At 35.3% G+C, this 16,385-nt stretch overlaps 1 protein-coding gene across 1 annotated transcript; it reads left to right on the top strand.

Annotated features, from left to right (window-relative positions):
• The first annotated feature begins 578 nt into the window (after positions 1-578).
• On the top strand, positions 579-16,332 carry LOC135688258 (uncharacterized). Its single transcript, XM_065205035.2, has 19 exons — positions 579-949; positions 1,801-2,686; positions 3,352-3,507; positions 3,709-3,990; positions 6,421-6,734; positions 7,130-7,157; positions 7,613-7,672; positions 7,927-8,132; positions 8,719-8,900; positions 9,072-9,147; positions 9,297-9,373; positions 9,649-9,778; positions 9,944-10,018; positions 10,227-10,316; positions 10,852-11,021; positions 11,281-11,472; positions 13,549-13,631; positions 13,811-13,915; positions 14,628-16,332. Exons 2-19 carry the CDS (start codon positions 1,855-1,857, stop codon positions 14,810-14,812), a joined length of 3,243 nt encoding a protein of 1,080 aa, XP_065061107.1. The 5' UTR covers positions 579-949; positions 1,801-1,854; the 3' UTR covers positions 14,813-16,332.
• The last annotated feature ends 53 nt before the right edge of the window (positions 16,333-16,385 follow it).

Below are 16,385 nucleotides of genomic sequence, written 5' to 3'. Positions count from 1 at the left end.
TGGAAGAAACTGATTCATTCTTTTCTATGCCAACAAACATAATAAAAGAATTCCCTATTTTCTTTTGAATACGAAAATATTCCTACTGTTTAACAGATAGCTTGTTAGTTTGGTTAACGGACTTTTCAAATTTTATTATACACAAGCTGCATTCTCAGGAAGTTTTTTCTGAAGTGTCTGTTTATGACCCCTTTCTAAAGATTTCTATTTTTGTTTTCATCATTCTTTTTGTGTTCAGAAGCTGCTTGTTTGCGTAGGACTTAATAAAATTTTCCTTTGTTCGAGCTAATAAAACTTTGTCGTTTCTTTGCGAAGCATTTGCTTGAAAGGGTACTTGTACTGTTGGCTGGGGTGCAAATCCCACATGTTTGATTGGACCACATCGACACTATTGCGAAGGTACCTCTCTTCAAATCATCTCATTCTTTTTATCTATAAATTGAATAAGATAGAATATAAATTTGTCCTCAATGCTCTCCAAGTGTTTGGGTTAAAGTTTGATTTTATTCCTCGCCTATCAACAGCGAGGAGAAAGGGAGAAAAATTGTGAGATGCAGGGTCACAAATTCTATGACAGGGTCTTTCTGCATTGGCGTATGATGATACCTTGTCCCAGGCCTCTCTATTGATTTACTTCCTCTACAATAAATTGAAGGCGAAAAGGCAACAAATCACAGCCATCGTGTTCGTAAAAGATAGATTTCACCGAGAAAAATGAAACCAGAAAGCGATAAAAGCTTAGAGAATGCCGTGTCTATGATGTGAGTCCCCTGATACGTTTCCGATTTCTCAACAAGACAAAGAGGCGATCTGATTTAGGCCGTGTGTGGGTTGGCTACTTCTGAAGAAAAAAAAACATTGCGAGGCATTTTGCCAGAACTGAAATCTCGTCAATCTTACATCTATCAAGCATATTTGCTATGTTGAATAGCTTTTTTCAGACATTTTGGTAAGTATATAGGTCATCCGTAAATAGATCTTGTAATTCTGTCCTATATTTATCCAAGAATAGCTATCGCATCTGTTGTGGTTTGTTTTGACACAAAGATGTCGCTTCTAAAACTTCAAGAGAACTTCGCAAATTTTAGACGAGAAAAGAAATATTTAGTTCTTAACTAATCAGATAACAGTTTTTTATGTCTTTTTGCTTTTTATTTTTTATTCCACTTTTAGTCAATGAGTTAATTGCAATTTTGTGGTAATTTGCGTCTTTCAATGTAAGGACTCATACCGGCCTACCGCCGGGTTTTCTTTAAATTTGTTATCCCAAGTTTTTGTGGTGGGTAATGAAAAAGCGCGATAATTTATAGCAATCTTAGAATCGACTTGCAAACCTCGCGTTCTCTCTGCCCCTTAAGTTGTTCTGTTTTGTATCTATGGCTGCTTCTTTTCCTTTGCCTAGATGTGGCGTCTGTTTTTTCGTAGTTTTAAGGTATCTTATGAAAATAAGAGATGTTCATATTATAAATGAAGATTTCCTTTGATTTGATGTGATCTTCCCTGCCTATTCTACTGGTGTTTTAGTTATGATAAGAAAATATAGTCTTTGATATTTACAATTATATGTTGAATCTGTATATAATTGAAAGCCACATTTTTATATTTTTTAATTTTGAAGGAATTTTTCAGTTTTGCTAAGGACACTTGGTTGCCTCTAAAATCTCAATCCAGTGCAATATGCTGTTTGTTTTTCCTGGCACTACCAGTGAGTTATAGCACTGGTTGTATGAATATGTTTGATAAGAATCTATAATGAATTAGGTATTGTCTAAATTATAAATAACACTTTGTTTTTGACAGAAATCAACACTGTGTTATGTAGGGAGTCTTTGCAAACTTGCCAAGTAAAAGACAATGACTGAGTCAGACAAGGAGGCAAATGGCCTTTCTGTTGCTGCCAGGATTCGTATGTACCAAACTAATTTCAAAAGTAGTGATACAAAAGCATGTATAAAAAAGAATTCAAATGAGAGTCTGCATCCCCCAGCTAAGCCAAAGAGAGCAATTTCTGAAGATGGTAAGAAAGAACAGCCTAAAACAATCAAACTACCAGATGAAAATGAAAGGGCCCAGTCAGTTCATCTGAGAGAAACTAGTTTGAGTGGCACTTCATCAAATGAGATCAGTAGCTACTCTCCTTGTCCCTCTCCAACAGCAAAGGCACAGTTGATGAAAGTTGGTAGCCCAAAAGTTGCTGTTAAAAGACATTCATTAGGTGAAAAGGCCATTGAAAAAGATATCCCTGGTATTCCAGCCGATAAATTACACGAGAAGCTAATAAAGCCACCATTGCCGAGTAAACCTGCAGCTTCACAGTTGAATGCTCATCCTTCAAAGGACTTGAATGATAACTGTAATGTAAAGCCAGGAAAAGTAGCAAATCAGTCGAATGTAAAACCTAAATTAAAACCTAAAGTATCTTCAGAAAAGCTATCTGAATCAAGTAAACAGAATGTGTTGGGGAATGATAATTTGAAAAGGCTTTCTGGTCCTCCAAGCCGTCCTTTGCCTCCTGGCCCAAAACCCCATTCAAATTCACTTACAGCTACAGACATTATGTCCAGTGCTTTTGAGTCAAAAAATATTTCAAATCAAGTGGAATCATTTTGTGAAGATGATGAGAGAGTTTATGAGGATCCTAACCAACGTGGAAGTAATGAGTCTGATTTGGATTATGAAGAGCCAGGTTTGTTGAGAAATAAATTTTTTTTGCTCCTTTATCACTTTTAAAATGGCAAAAAATATACATTCAAAGCATCAAGAAAATTCGAATGTGTTCATGTACACAAAATCTTTACTGTTGTTCCGTAACTGTGTAGTGTCTGAAAGGATAAGCAACTGGCACTGGAAGCAATTTTACACAGTTTTACTAGAGTCAACAGAAAAATTTGTAAGCATGGGCTTTGGAGAGGCCAACCAGACTTCAGATTTTTTTATAGTTAGTCATTACATTGTGAGGTTCACATTTTTGCTGAAAGGAAATCAAAGTGCAGTGTCATCATTTATAAAATCACTGATAATGCAACCTATATACAATGGGTGAAGGGAGCAATGCTCTTTGAATATATTGGAACAAAACATCTGTTTGTTATAATTATGATTGAAGACTTTGAGTGACATTGAAATGCAATGGATCTGCCCTGCCCAGTCCCAACCAATGTCATTATGTTTTTGGACAGTTCTTTTTTGAAAAGTGTCAATGCTTTGAAAAGTGCCATTGTAGATGCTCTTCCCAATGTCACCTACATATCTTCATTCCAGTCAGATCATAAGAAAACTTTTTAGACAATTTTTTTTCTGATAAATCTGTGTGTTTTTTCTTTTGACATAGTATGTTTGTTGCAATTTTAGAGATATTTGAAGGGGACAAAAAAGGAAGAAATGGTGTTGTCCAAAGCACTGCAAAAAGAAGACCACCTCCTTTACCGTTAAACAGTTTGGAAAATACTAGGAAGTCTGTTAAGCCACCACCTTTACCATCAAGGAATTCAGTTAGTATAGCTGAAGGTAGGGTTGATTATTATTTTATACTTTCATACTCCACATCTTCAAAGTACACTCTAACTTTTGTAATTTTGATAATATAATGTGTCAGAAATTGCTGATATAATGTTATCTAACAAAATGAAAATTATCTATTTCAATGAACTATGCAATGTGGTTTTGAAATATGAAAGTTATGTATTAACCAATTTCTGATTTCTCCAGACCAGTCGCTGTATTCATATGCTTCAGATACAACTGAAATGTTTGCAAATAGAGTGTCCCAGCCTGGCTTATATGAAACACCAGATGTCAGTAGTGTCAGAGGCTTGATGCTGGGTATACAGCAGAAAAGTGGCACTTATGAAACTCCTGATAGCAATTCTGTGATGAACTTTCTTTCCAAAGTCAATGAAGTTGATGCAACGGATGATGCTACATATGAAACTCCGGACAAAGAGGTTGTTGATGGTTTTACCAATGCTCTCAAGATAAATGAAAGTGGAGGTAATCTTTTTGTTTTTCTTTAACTGCTACTGCTTTGTTGTTATTCAAATATTTGTAGCTTTAAAATTCATGAATAAATATAATAAATGTAGCAAAATGTTTAATTTGCAAAAAGTACCATCATTTAGAAAAAAGTTGTAGAAAGTCAATGAAACATGAAATATTTAATTCTCCTGGAATACATTTTCTCCTTTCAGTGAAGCATCATCAACCAAATGACATAAATTTGAGCTCTTTCCTTACTTTTCTAAGCTCTTATTTTTTTATTTGATGCCATATTTATTTTACCCTAGTTTACTGTCAACTGTCTACCAAAAGTTCTTGGTTCAGTTCTGATTTTTATTCTTTTATATAATTTTGTTCCTTTCTTCTTTTTCTTTGTATATTTTTTTCATTGAAGTTAACAAAAAAGTTTTCTGTTTTCATTTTCTGTTTGTTAACTGTCATTCTAGCTCTTAGGCTGAAGCTATCCCAACCCCCCCCCCTGTATTACTGCAGACACATTTCATCGAAGAAATTATATCGGTGTCTTTAAAGTCACTACATTCCAAGATTACTGTGCAAATTCTGCATCTCTTCTCAATGGTATATTAATGAACAGACCAACTTTATCTGTTTGTCGACAGGCTATCATTTATTGTTTATCAGCTTGACTTTAGACATTGTTTGCTTTATTTGGGGCTTTGATCAAGCCTTGATTTCTTGTCTCCTTGATAAGTTTAATAATCTTGAAGTTATGGAAATTGAAGTGAGAACATTAACCAAGGCTAATAGCTGTATTTTGTTTATCTTTTCCTCTAGACTTCAATGTTATTCTATATATATGAATGCCTTTTTATGAATTCTTTGCTTGCTCATAACTGTGCTCAATGAGGTTTCTAAGACAGCATTGCTTCAGCAATGTAGATTATTGGTTAATTATGTATTCTTATTTTGAATGGTGTTCCTTGATGACTGAAGAGGTTGACTGGAATATTTATTTTAATATGTGGAAGGATTAAAATTGAAAATGTTATGCGAACTCTAGGTTTGTGGAATAGGTCCGTTATGTTTTTTTCTCAACTATAACAACTTGACGTGATTGTGTAAACTTTACAACATAGCTTGTAAGTTTTCAGGTTTCTCTTTGGTATGATCCCATGCCAGAAACTTTCATTAAAAGTTTTTTGGTATGGGTATGAATTTAAGACCAATGTTAATTAATTGGCTTCACGATTCCTTCATTAAAGTTACCCAAATTTGATTCACTGTTTGTTGGCCTTATCTCAGATCATATGGTGGTCGACCTCGGGTTAAAAGTCCCTGTGTATTCTTTGTTTTCTTTTTGGAAATGTATCCACTACTTTTTCTGCTATTGAATTTCGCGGGATGATTTATAAGTTTGTTGATATAAAATCGTTCCTCTGTTCTTGTCTGGTGATTTTATTCCTCCGCCTGGGATATTTCTGAATCTCTTTATTCGTTTAAGTGTTCATATTATTCCTTTGTTTGGTGCCATTGTGTGTGACAAGTTGTTGGATTCATTTACTGTGTTAGACTCCTCGTTCTGTGCCGTCTTTGAAGCTTTTTCTCGATCATTAGGACCATTTGACGACTAATTGTCCGATATCGCTGTTTCTGTTCTGTTGCTCGAATTTAATGCATCTATGCCTCACTCTTCCTTTTGTTGATTGTTAGCTATATGTCTGGATTATACCGCTGTTTTCCTCGAAGCGTCGCTTTCACCTTTAATATCTTCAGTTTCGAATTCTCAGTTTCGAAACCGTTATGAATACATTGCAACCATACTTGCGCTCAGTAGGTGAAAACCTGTATTCTTTTTCGCGATAATTTTGGTAAATGACCTCTTTTTCCTTAGTATTTGGATATAGCAAAATGATTCCAGCTTTTTAACAAAATACATGAATTTGCAATTGAACTGACTACTGCTTCATTGCCTTCAATATTTTAAACTCTTCACTTGTCGTAGAATTAACTGCATCTAAACCCATTTCAAACGACATTTAATCGTTCCTCAAAAGGAAGCAAAATAAATAGGTAACTTTTTGTGTTTATGTGGTTTGTAGATTGCTATTGTAGTATTCTTTGCACTTTTTACGTCAACTTGTAGTATTCTTTGCACTTTTTACGTCACCAATAATGAGAAGATCTGAAAAGTTTTTTCCTAAAGATTTGAACCTTTTCGAGTCTCTTATCGATTTCGGCTTGATGGTTTTCTAAAGAAGCCCTCCTGAGACCAGCTACATGGCTATTTTATGCTATATGACAGCAATGCAAATATTATTAATCAATAAAATACTGCTTAGGCTAAAACATATGCGATGGTTTTCCACAGCTACTACTCTCAGAGAGTCTTGCAATAGCATAAGCAATAAATGATACAATTAGTGGCAAGTTTACCCAGATATAGATATATTAATTAATTGGCAGGTGTGTCAGGCTCAGATTCCGATGACTATTGTGAACCAAACAGCGTTGACCCATCCCAACAAAGAACTGGGAGAATTATCATTCCACAGGCTCCGCAAAAAGTTTTGCCACCCCCTCCGCTTGGTGAAGAACAACCAGACGCGGAAAGCAGTGATGATGATTCTGGACATGACTATGAAGATCCAAGCGAAGAAATTAAGCCATCTGCCAGGTTGCTGTCTCTACGAAGAGGCAGCCAGCCAGTTTTCAATCCCGAGGCCTATCTTGCGTTGGATGAAATGGATGACATGGGTGACAGTACAACTTATCAGGATGTTAGTTTTTCTACTTACAAACCACTTACTCCTTAGAAAGTAAAATATTTTAGCAAAGCAGGAAAATATTATGACTTACTTTTTAAGGGAATTGTATTATTTGCTTCTGCTTAACCTAGCTTCGTTCTAGATTATAACAATGCAATATATTTATAAATACAAGGCTTAAAATGAAAGGCTGCCAATCTTTGACAAAAAATGTACGTTTCTTTCATGTCCTATGATAATAAGTGGGTGCACTAAAAAGTGCCCTTTGTTTTAATCTTCTGTCGTAATTCATCCAAAGTTTGTTTCTGGTATTCAAAATATTTTTTCCGCAAATTGATATATGTCTGGCCTTAGCCAGTTTTGTTATTTTCTACTTCTTCTTTGAATAATCGTTTTAATTTTTACAGCCTGCAGAAGCTTTTGCATCTATGAAAGGTAAGTTTCTTGTTCCACTTTGCCCCTTTGACTGTGACCCAGTTTACTTATAAATCTACCTTTTCATAGCGTTAAATGCCCACAGCAAATTCCCTTCTTCATTCAACTGAAATTGACAATTTGATAAATGGTTTGTAGCGATAAATATTAGCTTATGAAAAAGAAACATCTATGAGTTATTTTTGTTTCTGAGTTGTGTAGTCTCTGCTTGTTGTGAAAAGAAGAATTTTTTGCGTAACTTTGTTTCTTCTTCCACTAATTTTCCAGTGCATCAGTACTATTTAAGTGCTGTAATTGACGTGATAGTAAATTTAGCATCGTACTTGTAAATCTTTAATCAAAGATGTATTGCATCGCATTGCAGCATGTGCATTGATTTGCATTAACACAGTATATTTTGTTTCTGAGATTATTTACATGTTTTCGTGGCATCATCCCTTTTCAATATTTTTTAGGACCAGTTCTTTTAACAAAACCCAAAGATAACGAAGATGAATATGAAGATCTTGCTGACGGTGAATTAATTGTTTGCGTTTCTTAAAATTTTTTGCTGATTTTAAGAAAAAACAAAGATAGTTAATCAAATGCTAATATAACTGCTAAAATTGTATATCAAAAGTTACAAATGTTCCTTAAACTTAGCATAGACTGTTATGTTGGTCATGCATGTTAACTCTAATGCAAAATTTAAGGAATATATTGGCATTTAATATTGACACGTTCGTGCAGTTTTTGCGTATTCATTAAGCCAACATTTTATCTTTTGTAGAACCACTGTATCAGATGTATGCCGCTGACGTGCTATCAGAAATGAGACGGCAAAGTAAAAAAGAATACAAAGAAGATGACGTATTCAATGAATACAGCACTGGAAGCATCGAGGCTGGTCAGCGACTGTTATGGTGCCAGCTACCGTCAGTCAGAGACAGTGGCGTGCTCGATGAATTGGAGCCACGTGAAAGGAAGCGACAAGAGGTAACACTCTTGCTGTACTATTGGCAGCCCACCTGCGTCTATCACCTATAACCTAACCCTTGATCTTTTCCATTAAACGGTGTAAACGTGTTTTGGTAAATGCTTAGGATACCTTATTGCCATGTAATTTTCTGCTGATAATAAATTGTTTGTGCAAGTTTATTTCTTATTTTGTATTAAGAAGCAATTCTAGTTTCTTGCCGTTTAAGATCCAAGTCATATTCGTCACAAATAAAGTTACAAAGAGCCTTACAATTTACAAATACTGCTAGATTTATAGGTAAATTGTGGCAAATGGTAATTGTTAGAATTTAAATATCATGTAGTTATTAATTCCAAAGCCGGATGCAGCCTTGAAATAACAGGAAGTAAAAGGCTTAGAAATGGAATATAGTAATGACGATGTCAAAAAGCAAAGAACATCGTATATATGGTGTGACTTGGCAATTTACGTGAGGTTCTAGTCTCACTGTCGATGAGACTATGTAGCATTTTGTTGATCAATGTTTGCTGATTTACGCTTATTTTTGATCATCATAATATTGCCAATGTTGTACCTTATAATTATATCCATTTAATTCCGCAGGCTATGTTTGAGGTTATCACGTCGGAAGCTTCTTATTTGAAAAGTCTAAGCATATTAGTGAACCACTTCATGAATGAATTTTTGGAGCAGCTAGAGAAGCCATCCGAAGAGCGTCTTATTGACAAGCAGCAGTTTCATTTCATCTTTGGTGGACTTGCAGCCATAAGAAATACTAGCGAGAAGTAAGCTGGCGCAGGGTGTTTCTTCGTCTTGTTGTTGGTTTTTTCTTTGATAATAATTGCGACCCATGGATGTTCGAATTGTCATGATCTATTAGATGTATTTTTCTATGAATTTTCGCTTAAATTGGTGTAACTGATCTCGATTTCAACATTCCCAATCTTTTTTTGCAGATTTTTGCACAGCCTACGCGGAAAGCAGCAAGACAATTTTATTATTTCTTCGATCAGTGACATTGTCACTGACTATGTAAGTTTCTATTTAGACTATTTACTAATTAAGTCTTCTACCTTTTGTCAATCACTTTGTAATTTCAAAGATGACATCAGTGCGCCTTTTGAATATTTTCGCTTCTTATCTTCATCATCTGTTTCTTAAATGAATCAATTTTTTGTTAGGCCACGAAACACTTCGAATGTTACGTGAAGTATTGCTCAAACCAAGTTTACCAAGAACGAACATTGTCTGCCCTTGGGTGAGTTTTTGACTTTTTTAGGGTTTCTGCAAAATTTTCCAATTCAATCTCAAAGCATTTGGTAAAAATGCCTTTCAAATCTCATGGTTTAATTTGTTAAAAAAACAGTAAACTGGCAATTATCTTTATAACATTTGAACATTTTCCAGTCGTTTACGGTAATTTCTCTCAATGTGATAAACATCATTGCTTATCTTCCAAGCACCGCTATTTGACTTAACTGGGATAAGCGTTGGTAGCTATCGAGTTCAAGCATGAGCTTTGTTTTCTCGTAGGAATGAGAGTCAAGCGTTCATTGATCTTCTTGGAAGACTGGAGTCGTCTTCTAGGTCACAAGGGTTGTCACTCCAGTCGTTCCTCGTGGTTCCGATGCAGCGAATCACTCGTTTGCCGCTTCTTATGGATGTGAGTTTTCATCCAATATGTTTTCCTTTGTTTTTTTGCACAGTGACTTGCAAATTTTGTTTAGAGGGAACTGAATCTTGTGGTAAATATATCAATGAATTCTGGCCCATCCAACTTTCACTTTTAGTTTCTGATTTATTATCGCGATTTATATGATTGTTTTAGGCGATTTGTCACCAGTGTGAGCCAGGCAGTGAAGAGTTTAACAATACGGACAAAGCTCTCAGTGCAATACATAAGGTAAATTCGCAAAATTCCCATTCCATTTTACACCTTTTCGTTTTTTTCTCTGTCGTTTTCGTTATTTTCCTCCTTGTCATTCACTCATAGCTCTTTATGGCACACTCATTCCATCCTTATTACCACATATCAACGATTGGATTGGATGGAGCTCACTTGTTTACTTAATTTCCCTCAAGCAATGAGTTTTCTTCGTCCTACTCTACAGGTTGTGAAAGCTTGCAATGAAGGTGCACGGAAAATGGAGAGAATAGAGGAAATGTATTATGTCCAGCAAATGCTGTCTTTCAAGATGAAAGTAATTATTAGTTGATTGCTCTTGAATTGCAAACATGCAAATGAAATGATAACTGATATTGTAGTTGCCATTGTTGAAGTTTAGCTTTGTCCTCGTTTGGGGATAAATTTGGCCACAACTGTTGGTACTCTAGTTAAGGGATTTTCAGCAGAAGTGCTGCACTGCACGTGATCACATGGAAAAAATATTAAATAGCACAGAGACGCCAGAGCGACCAAAGGACAAGGGGGACGCTCTCAGAAAAATTGCATTTGAAATAAATTCAATGCTCTGTAGGTATTTAAAAATTGCTAACTTTTGTCATAAGAAATTTTTTACAAATTTCGAGAAATTTCGCCATGAGCAAGGCACGACAGTCAGGATTTCATATGACCTCTATATATTTTATATGCATTCTGACCCCCTTGCCACTCCTATGCAAGGGCAAGAGGAGCGGCTGCCCCCGCGCCTCCTTCAATGGAGTCACTCTGAATACGCGACTATTTCAATAATTTAGCTATTTTTACGCTATTAACAATACCTAATTTTATTTTAGCCTATTCCCATCGTATCGTCATCGAGATGGCTTCTCCGACGTGGGGAGCTTGTCTGTTTAGAAAACGAAAAGAAAGCACGTACTTTCAAGGCCCTGCTAAGAGGAGGAAAATACTACAGGATATATCTGTTTCTCTTCAACGACTTGTTGCTTGTTACCAAAATGAAAGGGTGAGGCTTTCCTGTTTTTTACGATAAAAGAAGAGTTCATATCGGCTAGTCAAAGCTTCTACCTGCCGAAAATTTGTGTTTTCTCTATCCTGATTTCCAGATGTCTTTGTATACCAGAATTAGAAAAATCATGATGCTTAACAAGTGATACCCAATGCTAAAATTATTCTGCCTGGTAAACTCGCGTAGGTAAAATGATCATCGTAAGATTTAACTGATCCTTCTCAAACATTATGTTAATCTGAACCATCTCTTTTAGCGAAGAGAGTTTCAAAGTAGTTGATTACTGCTCCAGAACACTTATCCGAATCGACGAGGAGTCTGTGCCAACGGGTGATACGTTGAAACCTGGCACCGTCGGAATACCAACAAACAAACATATGTTTTCCCTTATTCTTTTGGAAAATCATCAAAGGAAGACAGCAACTTATGTTTGTCTTGCTGAAACAGAGTAAGTTTTCCCTTTTGGTACGTTACAGCTTTTCTTTTTGCCAGTTCATTCATTGCTCTTTGCTACTTTTGGTAGCTCATTCTCTTCGCCTTTTAATCTCGTCACTACTGGGATTTCTTTCCTACCACATAAGCAATGGTTCTATTCCACCCAGGTATTCATGTGTCATCTCCGGACTGAATTCTACTCCACTCTTCAACTGTCTTGCTGCGAAACCTTTTTGCCTTGCTGCGATTTCCTCTAGCTTTTAAGGACACTTGATACTCTGCTGTTTAGCAATAGATTGTACAGACTACTTTCTTCCATTACTTTGTTCACTGTTTCTGTACGTTCACTGTTTGCTTCTACAATTCGTGCGCAGTCCTTTGAATGCGATGTAGGCAAACATAATATTTCGCTAAACTAACAGTTTATTAAAAGAACCTCTCTCCCCCCCCCCCCACGTTCGGTGCTGTAGAAGTTGAAATCATTAGAAAAAACAGAAGCTCTAAAGATCATTCAAAACAGTGCTTGAAGGGGGTGGTTAATCAATACCCTACGAGCAGACAAACAGTGTTCATGCTGGCTAGATGCTTGTGATTGCTTGTGACAATTTGCAGAAAACTAATGTATCGTCTGCTTTTGAGTTAATTGTTTCTCTCTCTTTGCTCTCTTGGCAGGTTTCTGGTCTCACTTTCCTTACAGACGAAAATCCAATTATCCCCTTTCAAATCCATTTCAATCTTCTTCCGTTTTCCTATTCATGCTCTCAATTTGTGTTTGTTGATAGTCCATAAATGATTTACTTTCTTGAATGCTGTTATGTAATTGATCCTGCGTAGGATAATATCCTGTTTCATTTCTTTGTTCGTTTCAATAAGCTTCCTCATTTTTTGAATCGTTTGCAGACTTGCTTTCCCCGTTGCAAATTGATTGCTTGAGAGATGGCTTCAATCGCAACCAAATTACAATGATAACCAGACTGGTGATTTGTTTGGAGACCCACGCAGCAGCTTTCTAATCTTTGGTTTCTGAATAAATACCTATAAAAACAGACCTCTTGATTTGTTTCCTGTGTCATAAATCTTGTTAAAAGGTTCATTCTACTGGCACAGTACTCATTCTCTTGTATTGTCTTCTCTTTTAAGTTAATTTTTGACATAGTGCCTTCTTGCTTGTCATTTACGCAGCAAATTCAACTGTATGCTTAATACTTCACTTCAATTCCTATTTTGGTTGTTGGTTTTTTGCTCCTTCATTGTGCAGTTATTCCTTTAATGTACTATCTCGCATTGATAACATTAATTCGTTTTACTCTATCTCGGAATTATTTCCCCATAGAATTTTAAAAAATTCTAGTGATTCTTGGGTTGTAAAACCTTTTTTGTGCAAAAGGCATTTACTGGAGATGAGTTGATTTTGTTTAACTCATGTTGGTCTTTTTGATGTACACAAAGGAAGCATTGATCAAAAGGATATATTTGTAAATATTCTTTATCTTCCTACGACCTCTTGGGCGCATGGTCGAGTCTATTCTATGCCCCGGCTTCGTCGTTTTATTTTTCTTTATCAGTGGAGCTTCTTTTGGGCTTCCTTGTCGATATCTTCATTCGAATGTGTTGAATTTTTATACATAGGCACTATTGCAGTAATCTTCTGGATGACTTTGTACCTGTTGAGCTGCAGTGCCGAAACCCGTTTAAATCGTGTTGAAAGCAGTTTTTTTTCCATTTCTCTTTTATTCCTGTTTATATCTGAGTGCCACAAAATACATTTATCTGTGCAACTTAGCCATACTTGATGCATTATTTCACCTGATGCATTTTTTACATGTCATGACAGTTCTCTTTCATATTATGTTTATATCAAATTATTATCGATTTATCCTTCAAAAGCTTCCTTCCATATCGATGGTCATAATTTTTGATAACGCATAAATATTAATTTATCTGTTTTTCAGTCTCTCCTCTTAGCTTATGTTTCATTACTACAACCTTGCATTGTTGCATTTCATTTTAAAAGTTCGTTTAGCATGAGGTACTGGCTATACCATCATTATATTATACTGTTTTATTGTTATTTTGTGCCTCCTTTTAGAACGGAGAAAGTTCGTTGGATAGAGGCTATTAATCCAAAAACTTCAGGAGAACAGGATGGTGAAAAAATATACGAAGAATGGGGTAATTTCACTTTACCACTGTTGGTTACAAATTTTGATGCAATTTTTTAGTATATTTTCCTCAGTTTTGTCACAGCAATTTTGAACAGCCTACATAACTTAACTTTTGAAAGATGCAACAAAAATATGAACAAGGATTCTATACTAGTTCTGTTACTATAATTCTGATATTTTTTGTAGACTGTCCTCAAGTCCGTACTATTCATGCTTATCAAGCACAGCAGCCTGACGAATTAAATTTAAGGGAAGGCGATGTTATCAAAGTGTTGAGGAAATTGCCAGATGGTATGTCTCGTTGCACTTATTCTTATCTAGCACATTTCGTTCCAGCTCTAATGCATCAGCAGATTTTTCTCACTTCGTTAATTATGTATCGAAATGTTTGTTTTTAAGTCGATGTAGGACTGTCTATGTAAGTCCCCTAATTACAGTTTTCTTTCAATACCATTACAACTTTACCAGCTCAAGTTTGTACCTTGCTTATGTAATATGCTTAGCTATGTTGAATTATTCTTACGAATGTTTTGGTATATTCTTACGGATTAAAGGGTGAAACTTTAAAAGTCGCATTTAGTTGTGCCCAACTGTAGGAGTTGCCAATTTTCTCAGGTATATTAGACATCCGATACATATCTAATATCAACATAATAAAATTCGTTGCTACAGAAAATTATCCAAAATATTTTTCCGAAATTATCAAAATGGATCCAAAATATTTTTGTCCCAATTCTTTATACGAAATTTTGCCGTCCGAAATCTTTCGATTTTCTGTGAAAGGAAATGTGAAATACATCTGTAAATCAAGAACTGTTAAAGTTCAATAACTTGCTTTTCTGTATCGATCTTTTTGCCAGCCCCCTTGTTCAAGGTGATAAGGTCTGTGAAATTCTTTTCCCCTCACCAGACGAGTTTGTCGTTTATTATTTTACTTGATGTTGTTAATTGTTTGTCTTCTTGGTATCAACCATCTATTTCAATTGCAAAATTGATATTTAAGGCTGGTATGAAGGAGTGCATTTACTAGAGGGCGAGCAAGGTTGGTTTCCTGCAAATTTTACAGAAGAGATTCATAGCGAACATACCAAGGCCCGAAATCTGATGCAAAGGTACCGTCTTATCAACACAGTCACATTGGCATTTGATTCAAAGTCGAAGAAGATATCATCGGGATCAAAGCAGTGAAAATTGATTAATACTGAAGCACTGCTCCTTCGAGAGTACCCAACTCCTCTGATTCTTCTTTTGAAGCCTGATGCCCGATTCCTGACCATCTATTCCCGAGTCCCGAAGTTATCGATTCTCGAATCCCGCTCTCAAAAAATTGCCAATTCCCGATTCCAAAAAATGACGTTTCCTGCTTCCCCGAAAAACATTGGGTACCACTTATGTTGATACATCTCTACTACTTTCTCGTGTTTCTCATCATGCATAAGTTTTTATATAATTGCAAACTGCCCACTTGTGATATCAGGTAAAATAAAATTGCCTTTATTACATTATTAAGTAACACATACTATTGTATTTATGTAATATCAAATTTTTGATATTCATTTGAGCACCATTCAAAATGCCAGAGAAAATTAAACCTAACGTTGACTGCGACCCTTTATAACCTTTACATAAATACCAAGAAGGGTTTTTTTTCCAAATCCTTGTTATAACAGGACACAAAAGCAATGAAAATATCTGTTTCACAAGTAAAAACGGACACTCTCCCTTAAACTGATCTTCCATTTTTACCTAAATTTTGTCAAATTTCCAAACAACAAGTCAAGCCTGATAAATAATGACGTTATGTCTTTGTGCTGGTGCTTGAAGTAAGAGCTCTGTGTGACTCAATTCTTTGTAAGAATTATAATTCAACGAAGATGTTTTCTTTGTAAGCATTTGGTTTATTCCCAGGAAAGGTTGTATTGTTTAGGCCGCTAGAAAGAGACAAAGAAATGTCTATTATCCATTAATCGTCTATTTGTGGGGATTCCTGGCCGGATAGTTTGGTGATTGCATTGTATGAATATGGGGTAAACCTGAAGAACAACCTTAGAAAAAGCTAAATTCATTTCTAATGAAGTTCATTTGATGTTCACTTAGAAACTGTTGCCATATTACTTTATTGGAACTATTCATGTTTTCAGAGCTCTTGTGTCATATGTAAAGCTTTTATGAAAAGAAATGTCAACATCAGTTTAAGTGAACTGGGTTAGATTTCCTTTGTTACACAGAAATGTTTAGCCTGCATACGTTATGGATTGACTAGAATAGGAGCTGCATTGATTAAGGATCAATTTTTAAGTGAAGTTTTCCTACCTGGGGAGGATGGCTTTATTCTTTGATTAGACTGTGTCGTTTACATTTAGAGATTAAGTTTGTAGTTGCTTGCCTTAAAAAAATCAAAATTTGAAAATGTTAACAAGGAACCTATTTATCTGCAACTTTTTTGCACATATCAGAATGTAATGTGAAATAACCAGGTTTTCAATATTAAGGTAAAAATAATTGCAAACTATTTTGTAACATTTTATAATTTATTATTATACTCTTTGTGATCAGATGTAAAGTATTTAGGATCCGAAGCTGAGTATTCTAGCAGAGAACAGTCCTTGTTACATAATTTTGTAAGTTAAACATTGGCGTTCAGTTAATACAATAATACAATTTGTAAGAATTGATTTTTTTATCTAGTGTATATCAAATCCAATAAAGGGTTGCTTTTCTCTGTGTAGCATGATATTCTTATTTGAAAAATCATGTTGTT

The sequence above is a fragment of the Rhopilema esculentum genome, chromosome 19 (assembly GCF_057945365.1).
Source record: "Rhopilema esculentum isolate cy_ngs chromosome 19, ASM5794536v1, whole genome shotgun sequence".
Lineage (NCBI taxonomy): Eukaryota > Metazoa > Cnidaria > Scyphozoa > Rhizostomeae > Rhizostomatidae > Rhopilema > Rhopilema esculentum.
This window is presented reverse-complemented; position numbering and strand designations above follow the sequence as displayed.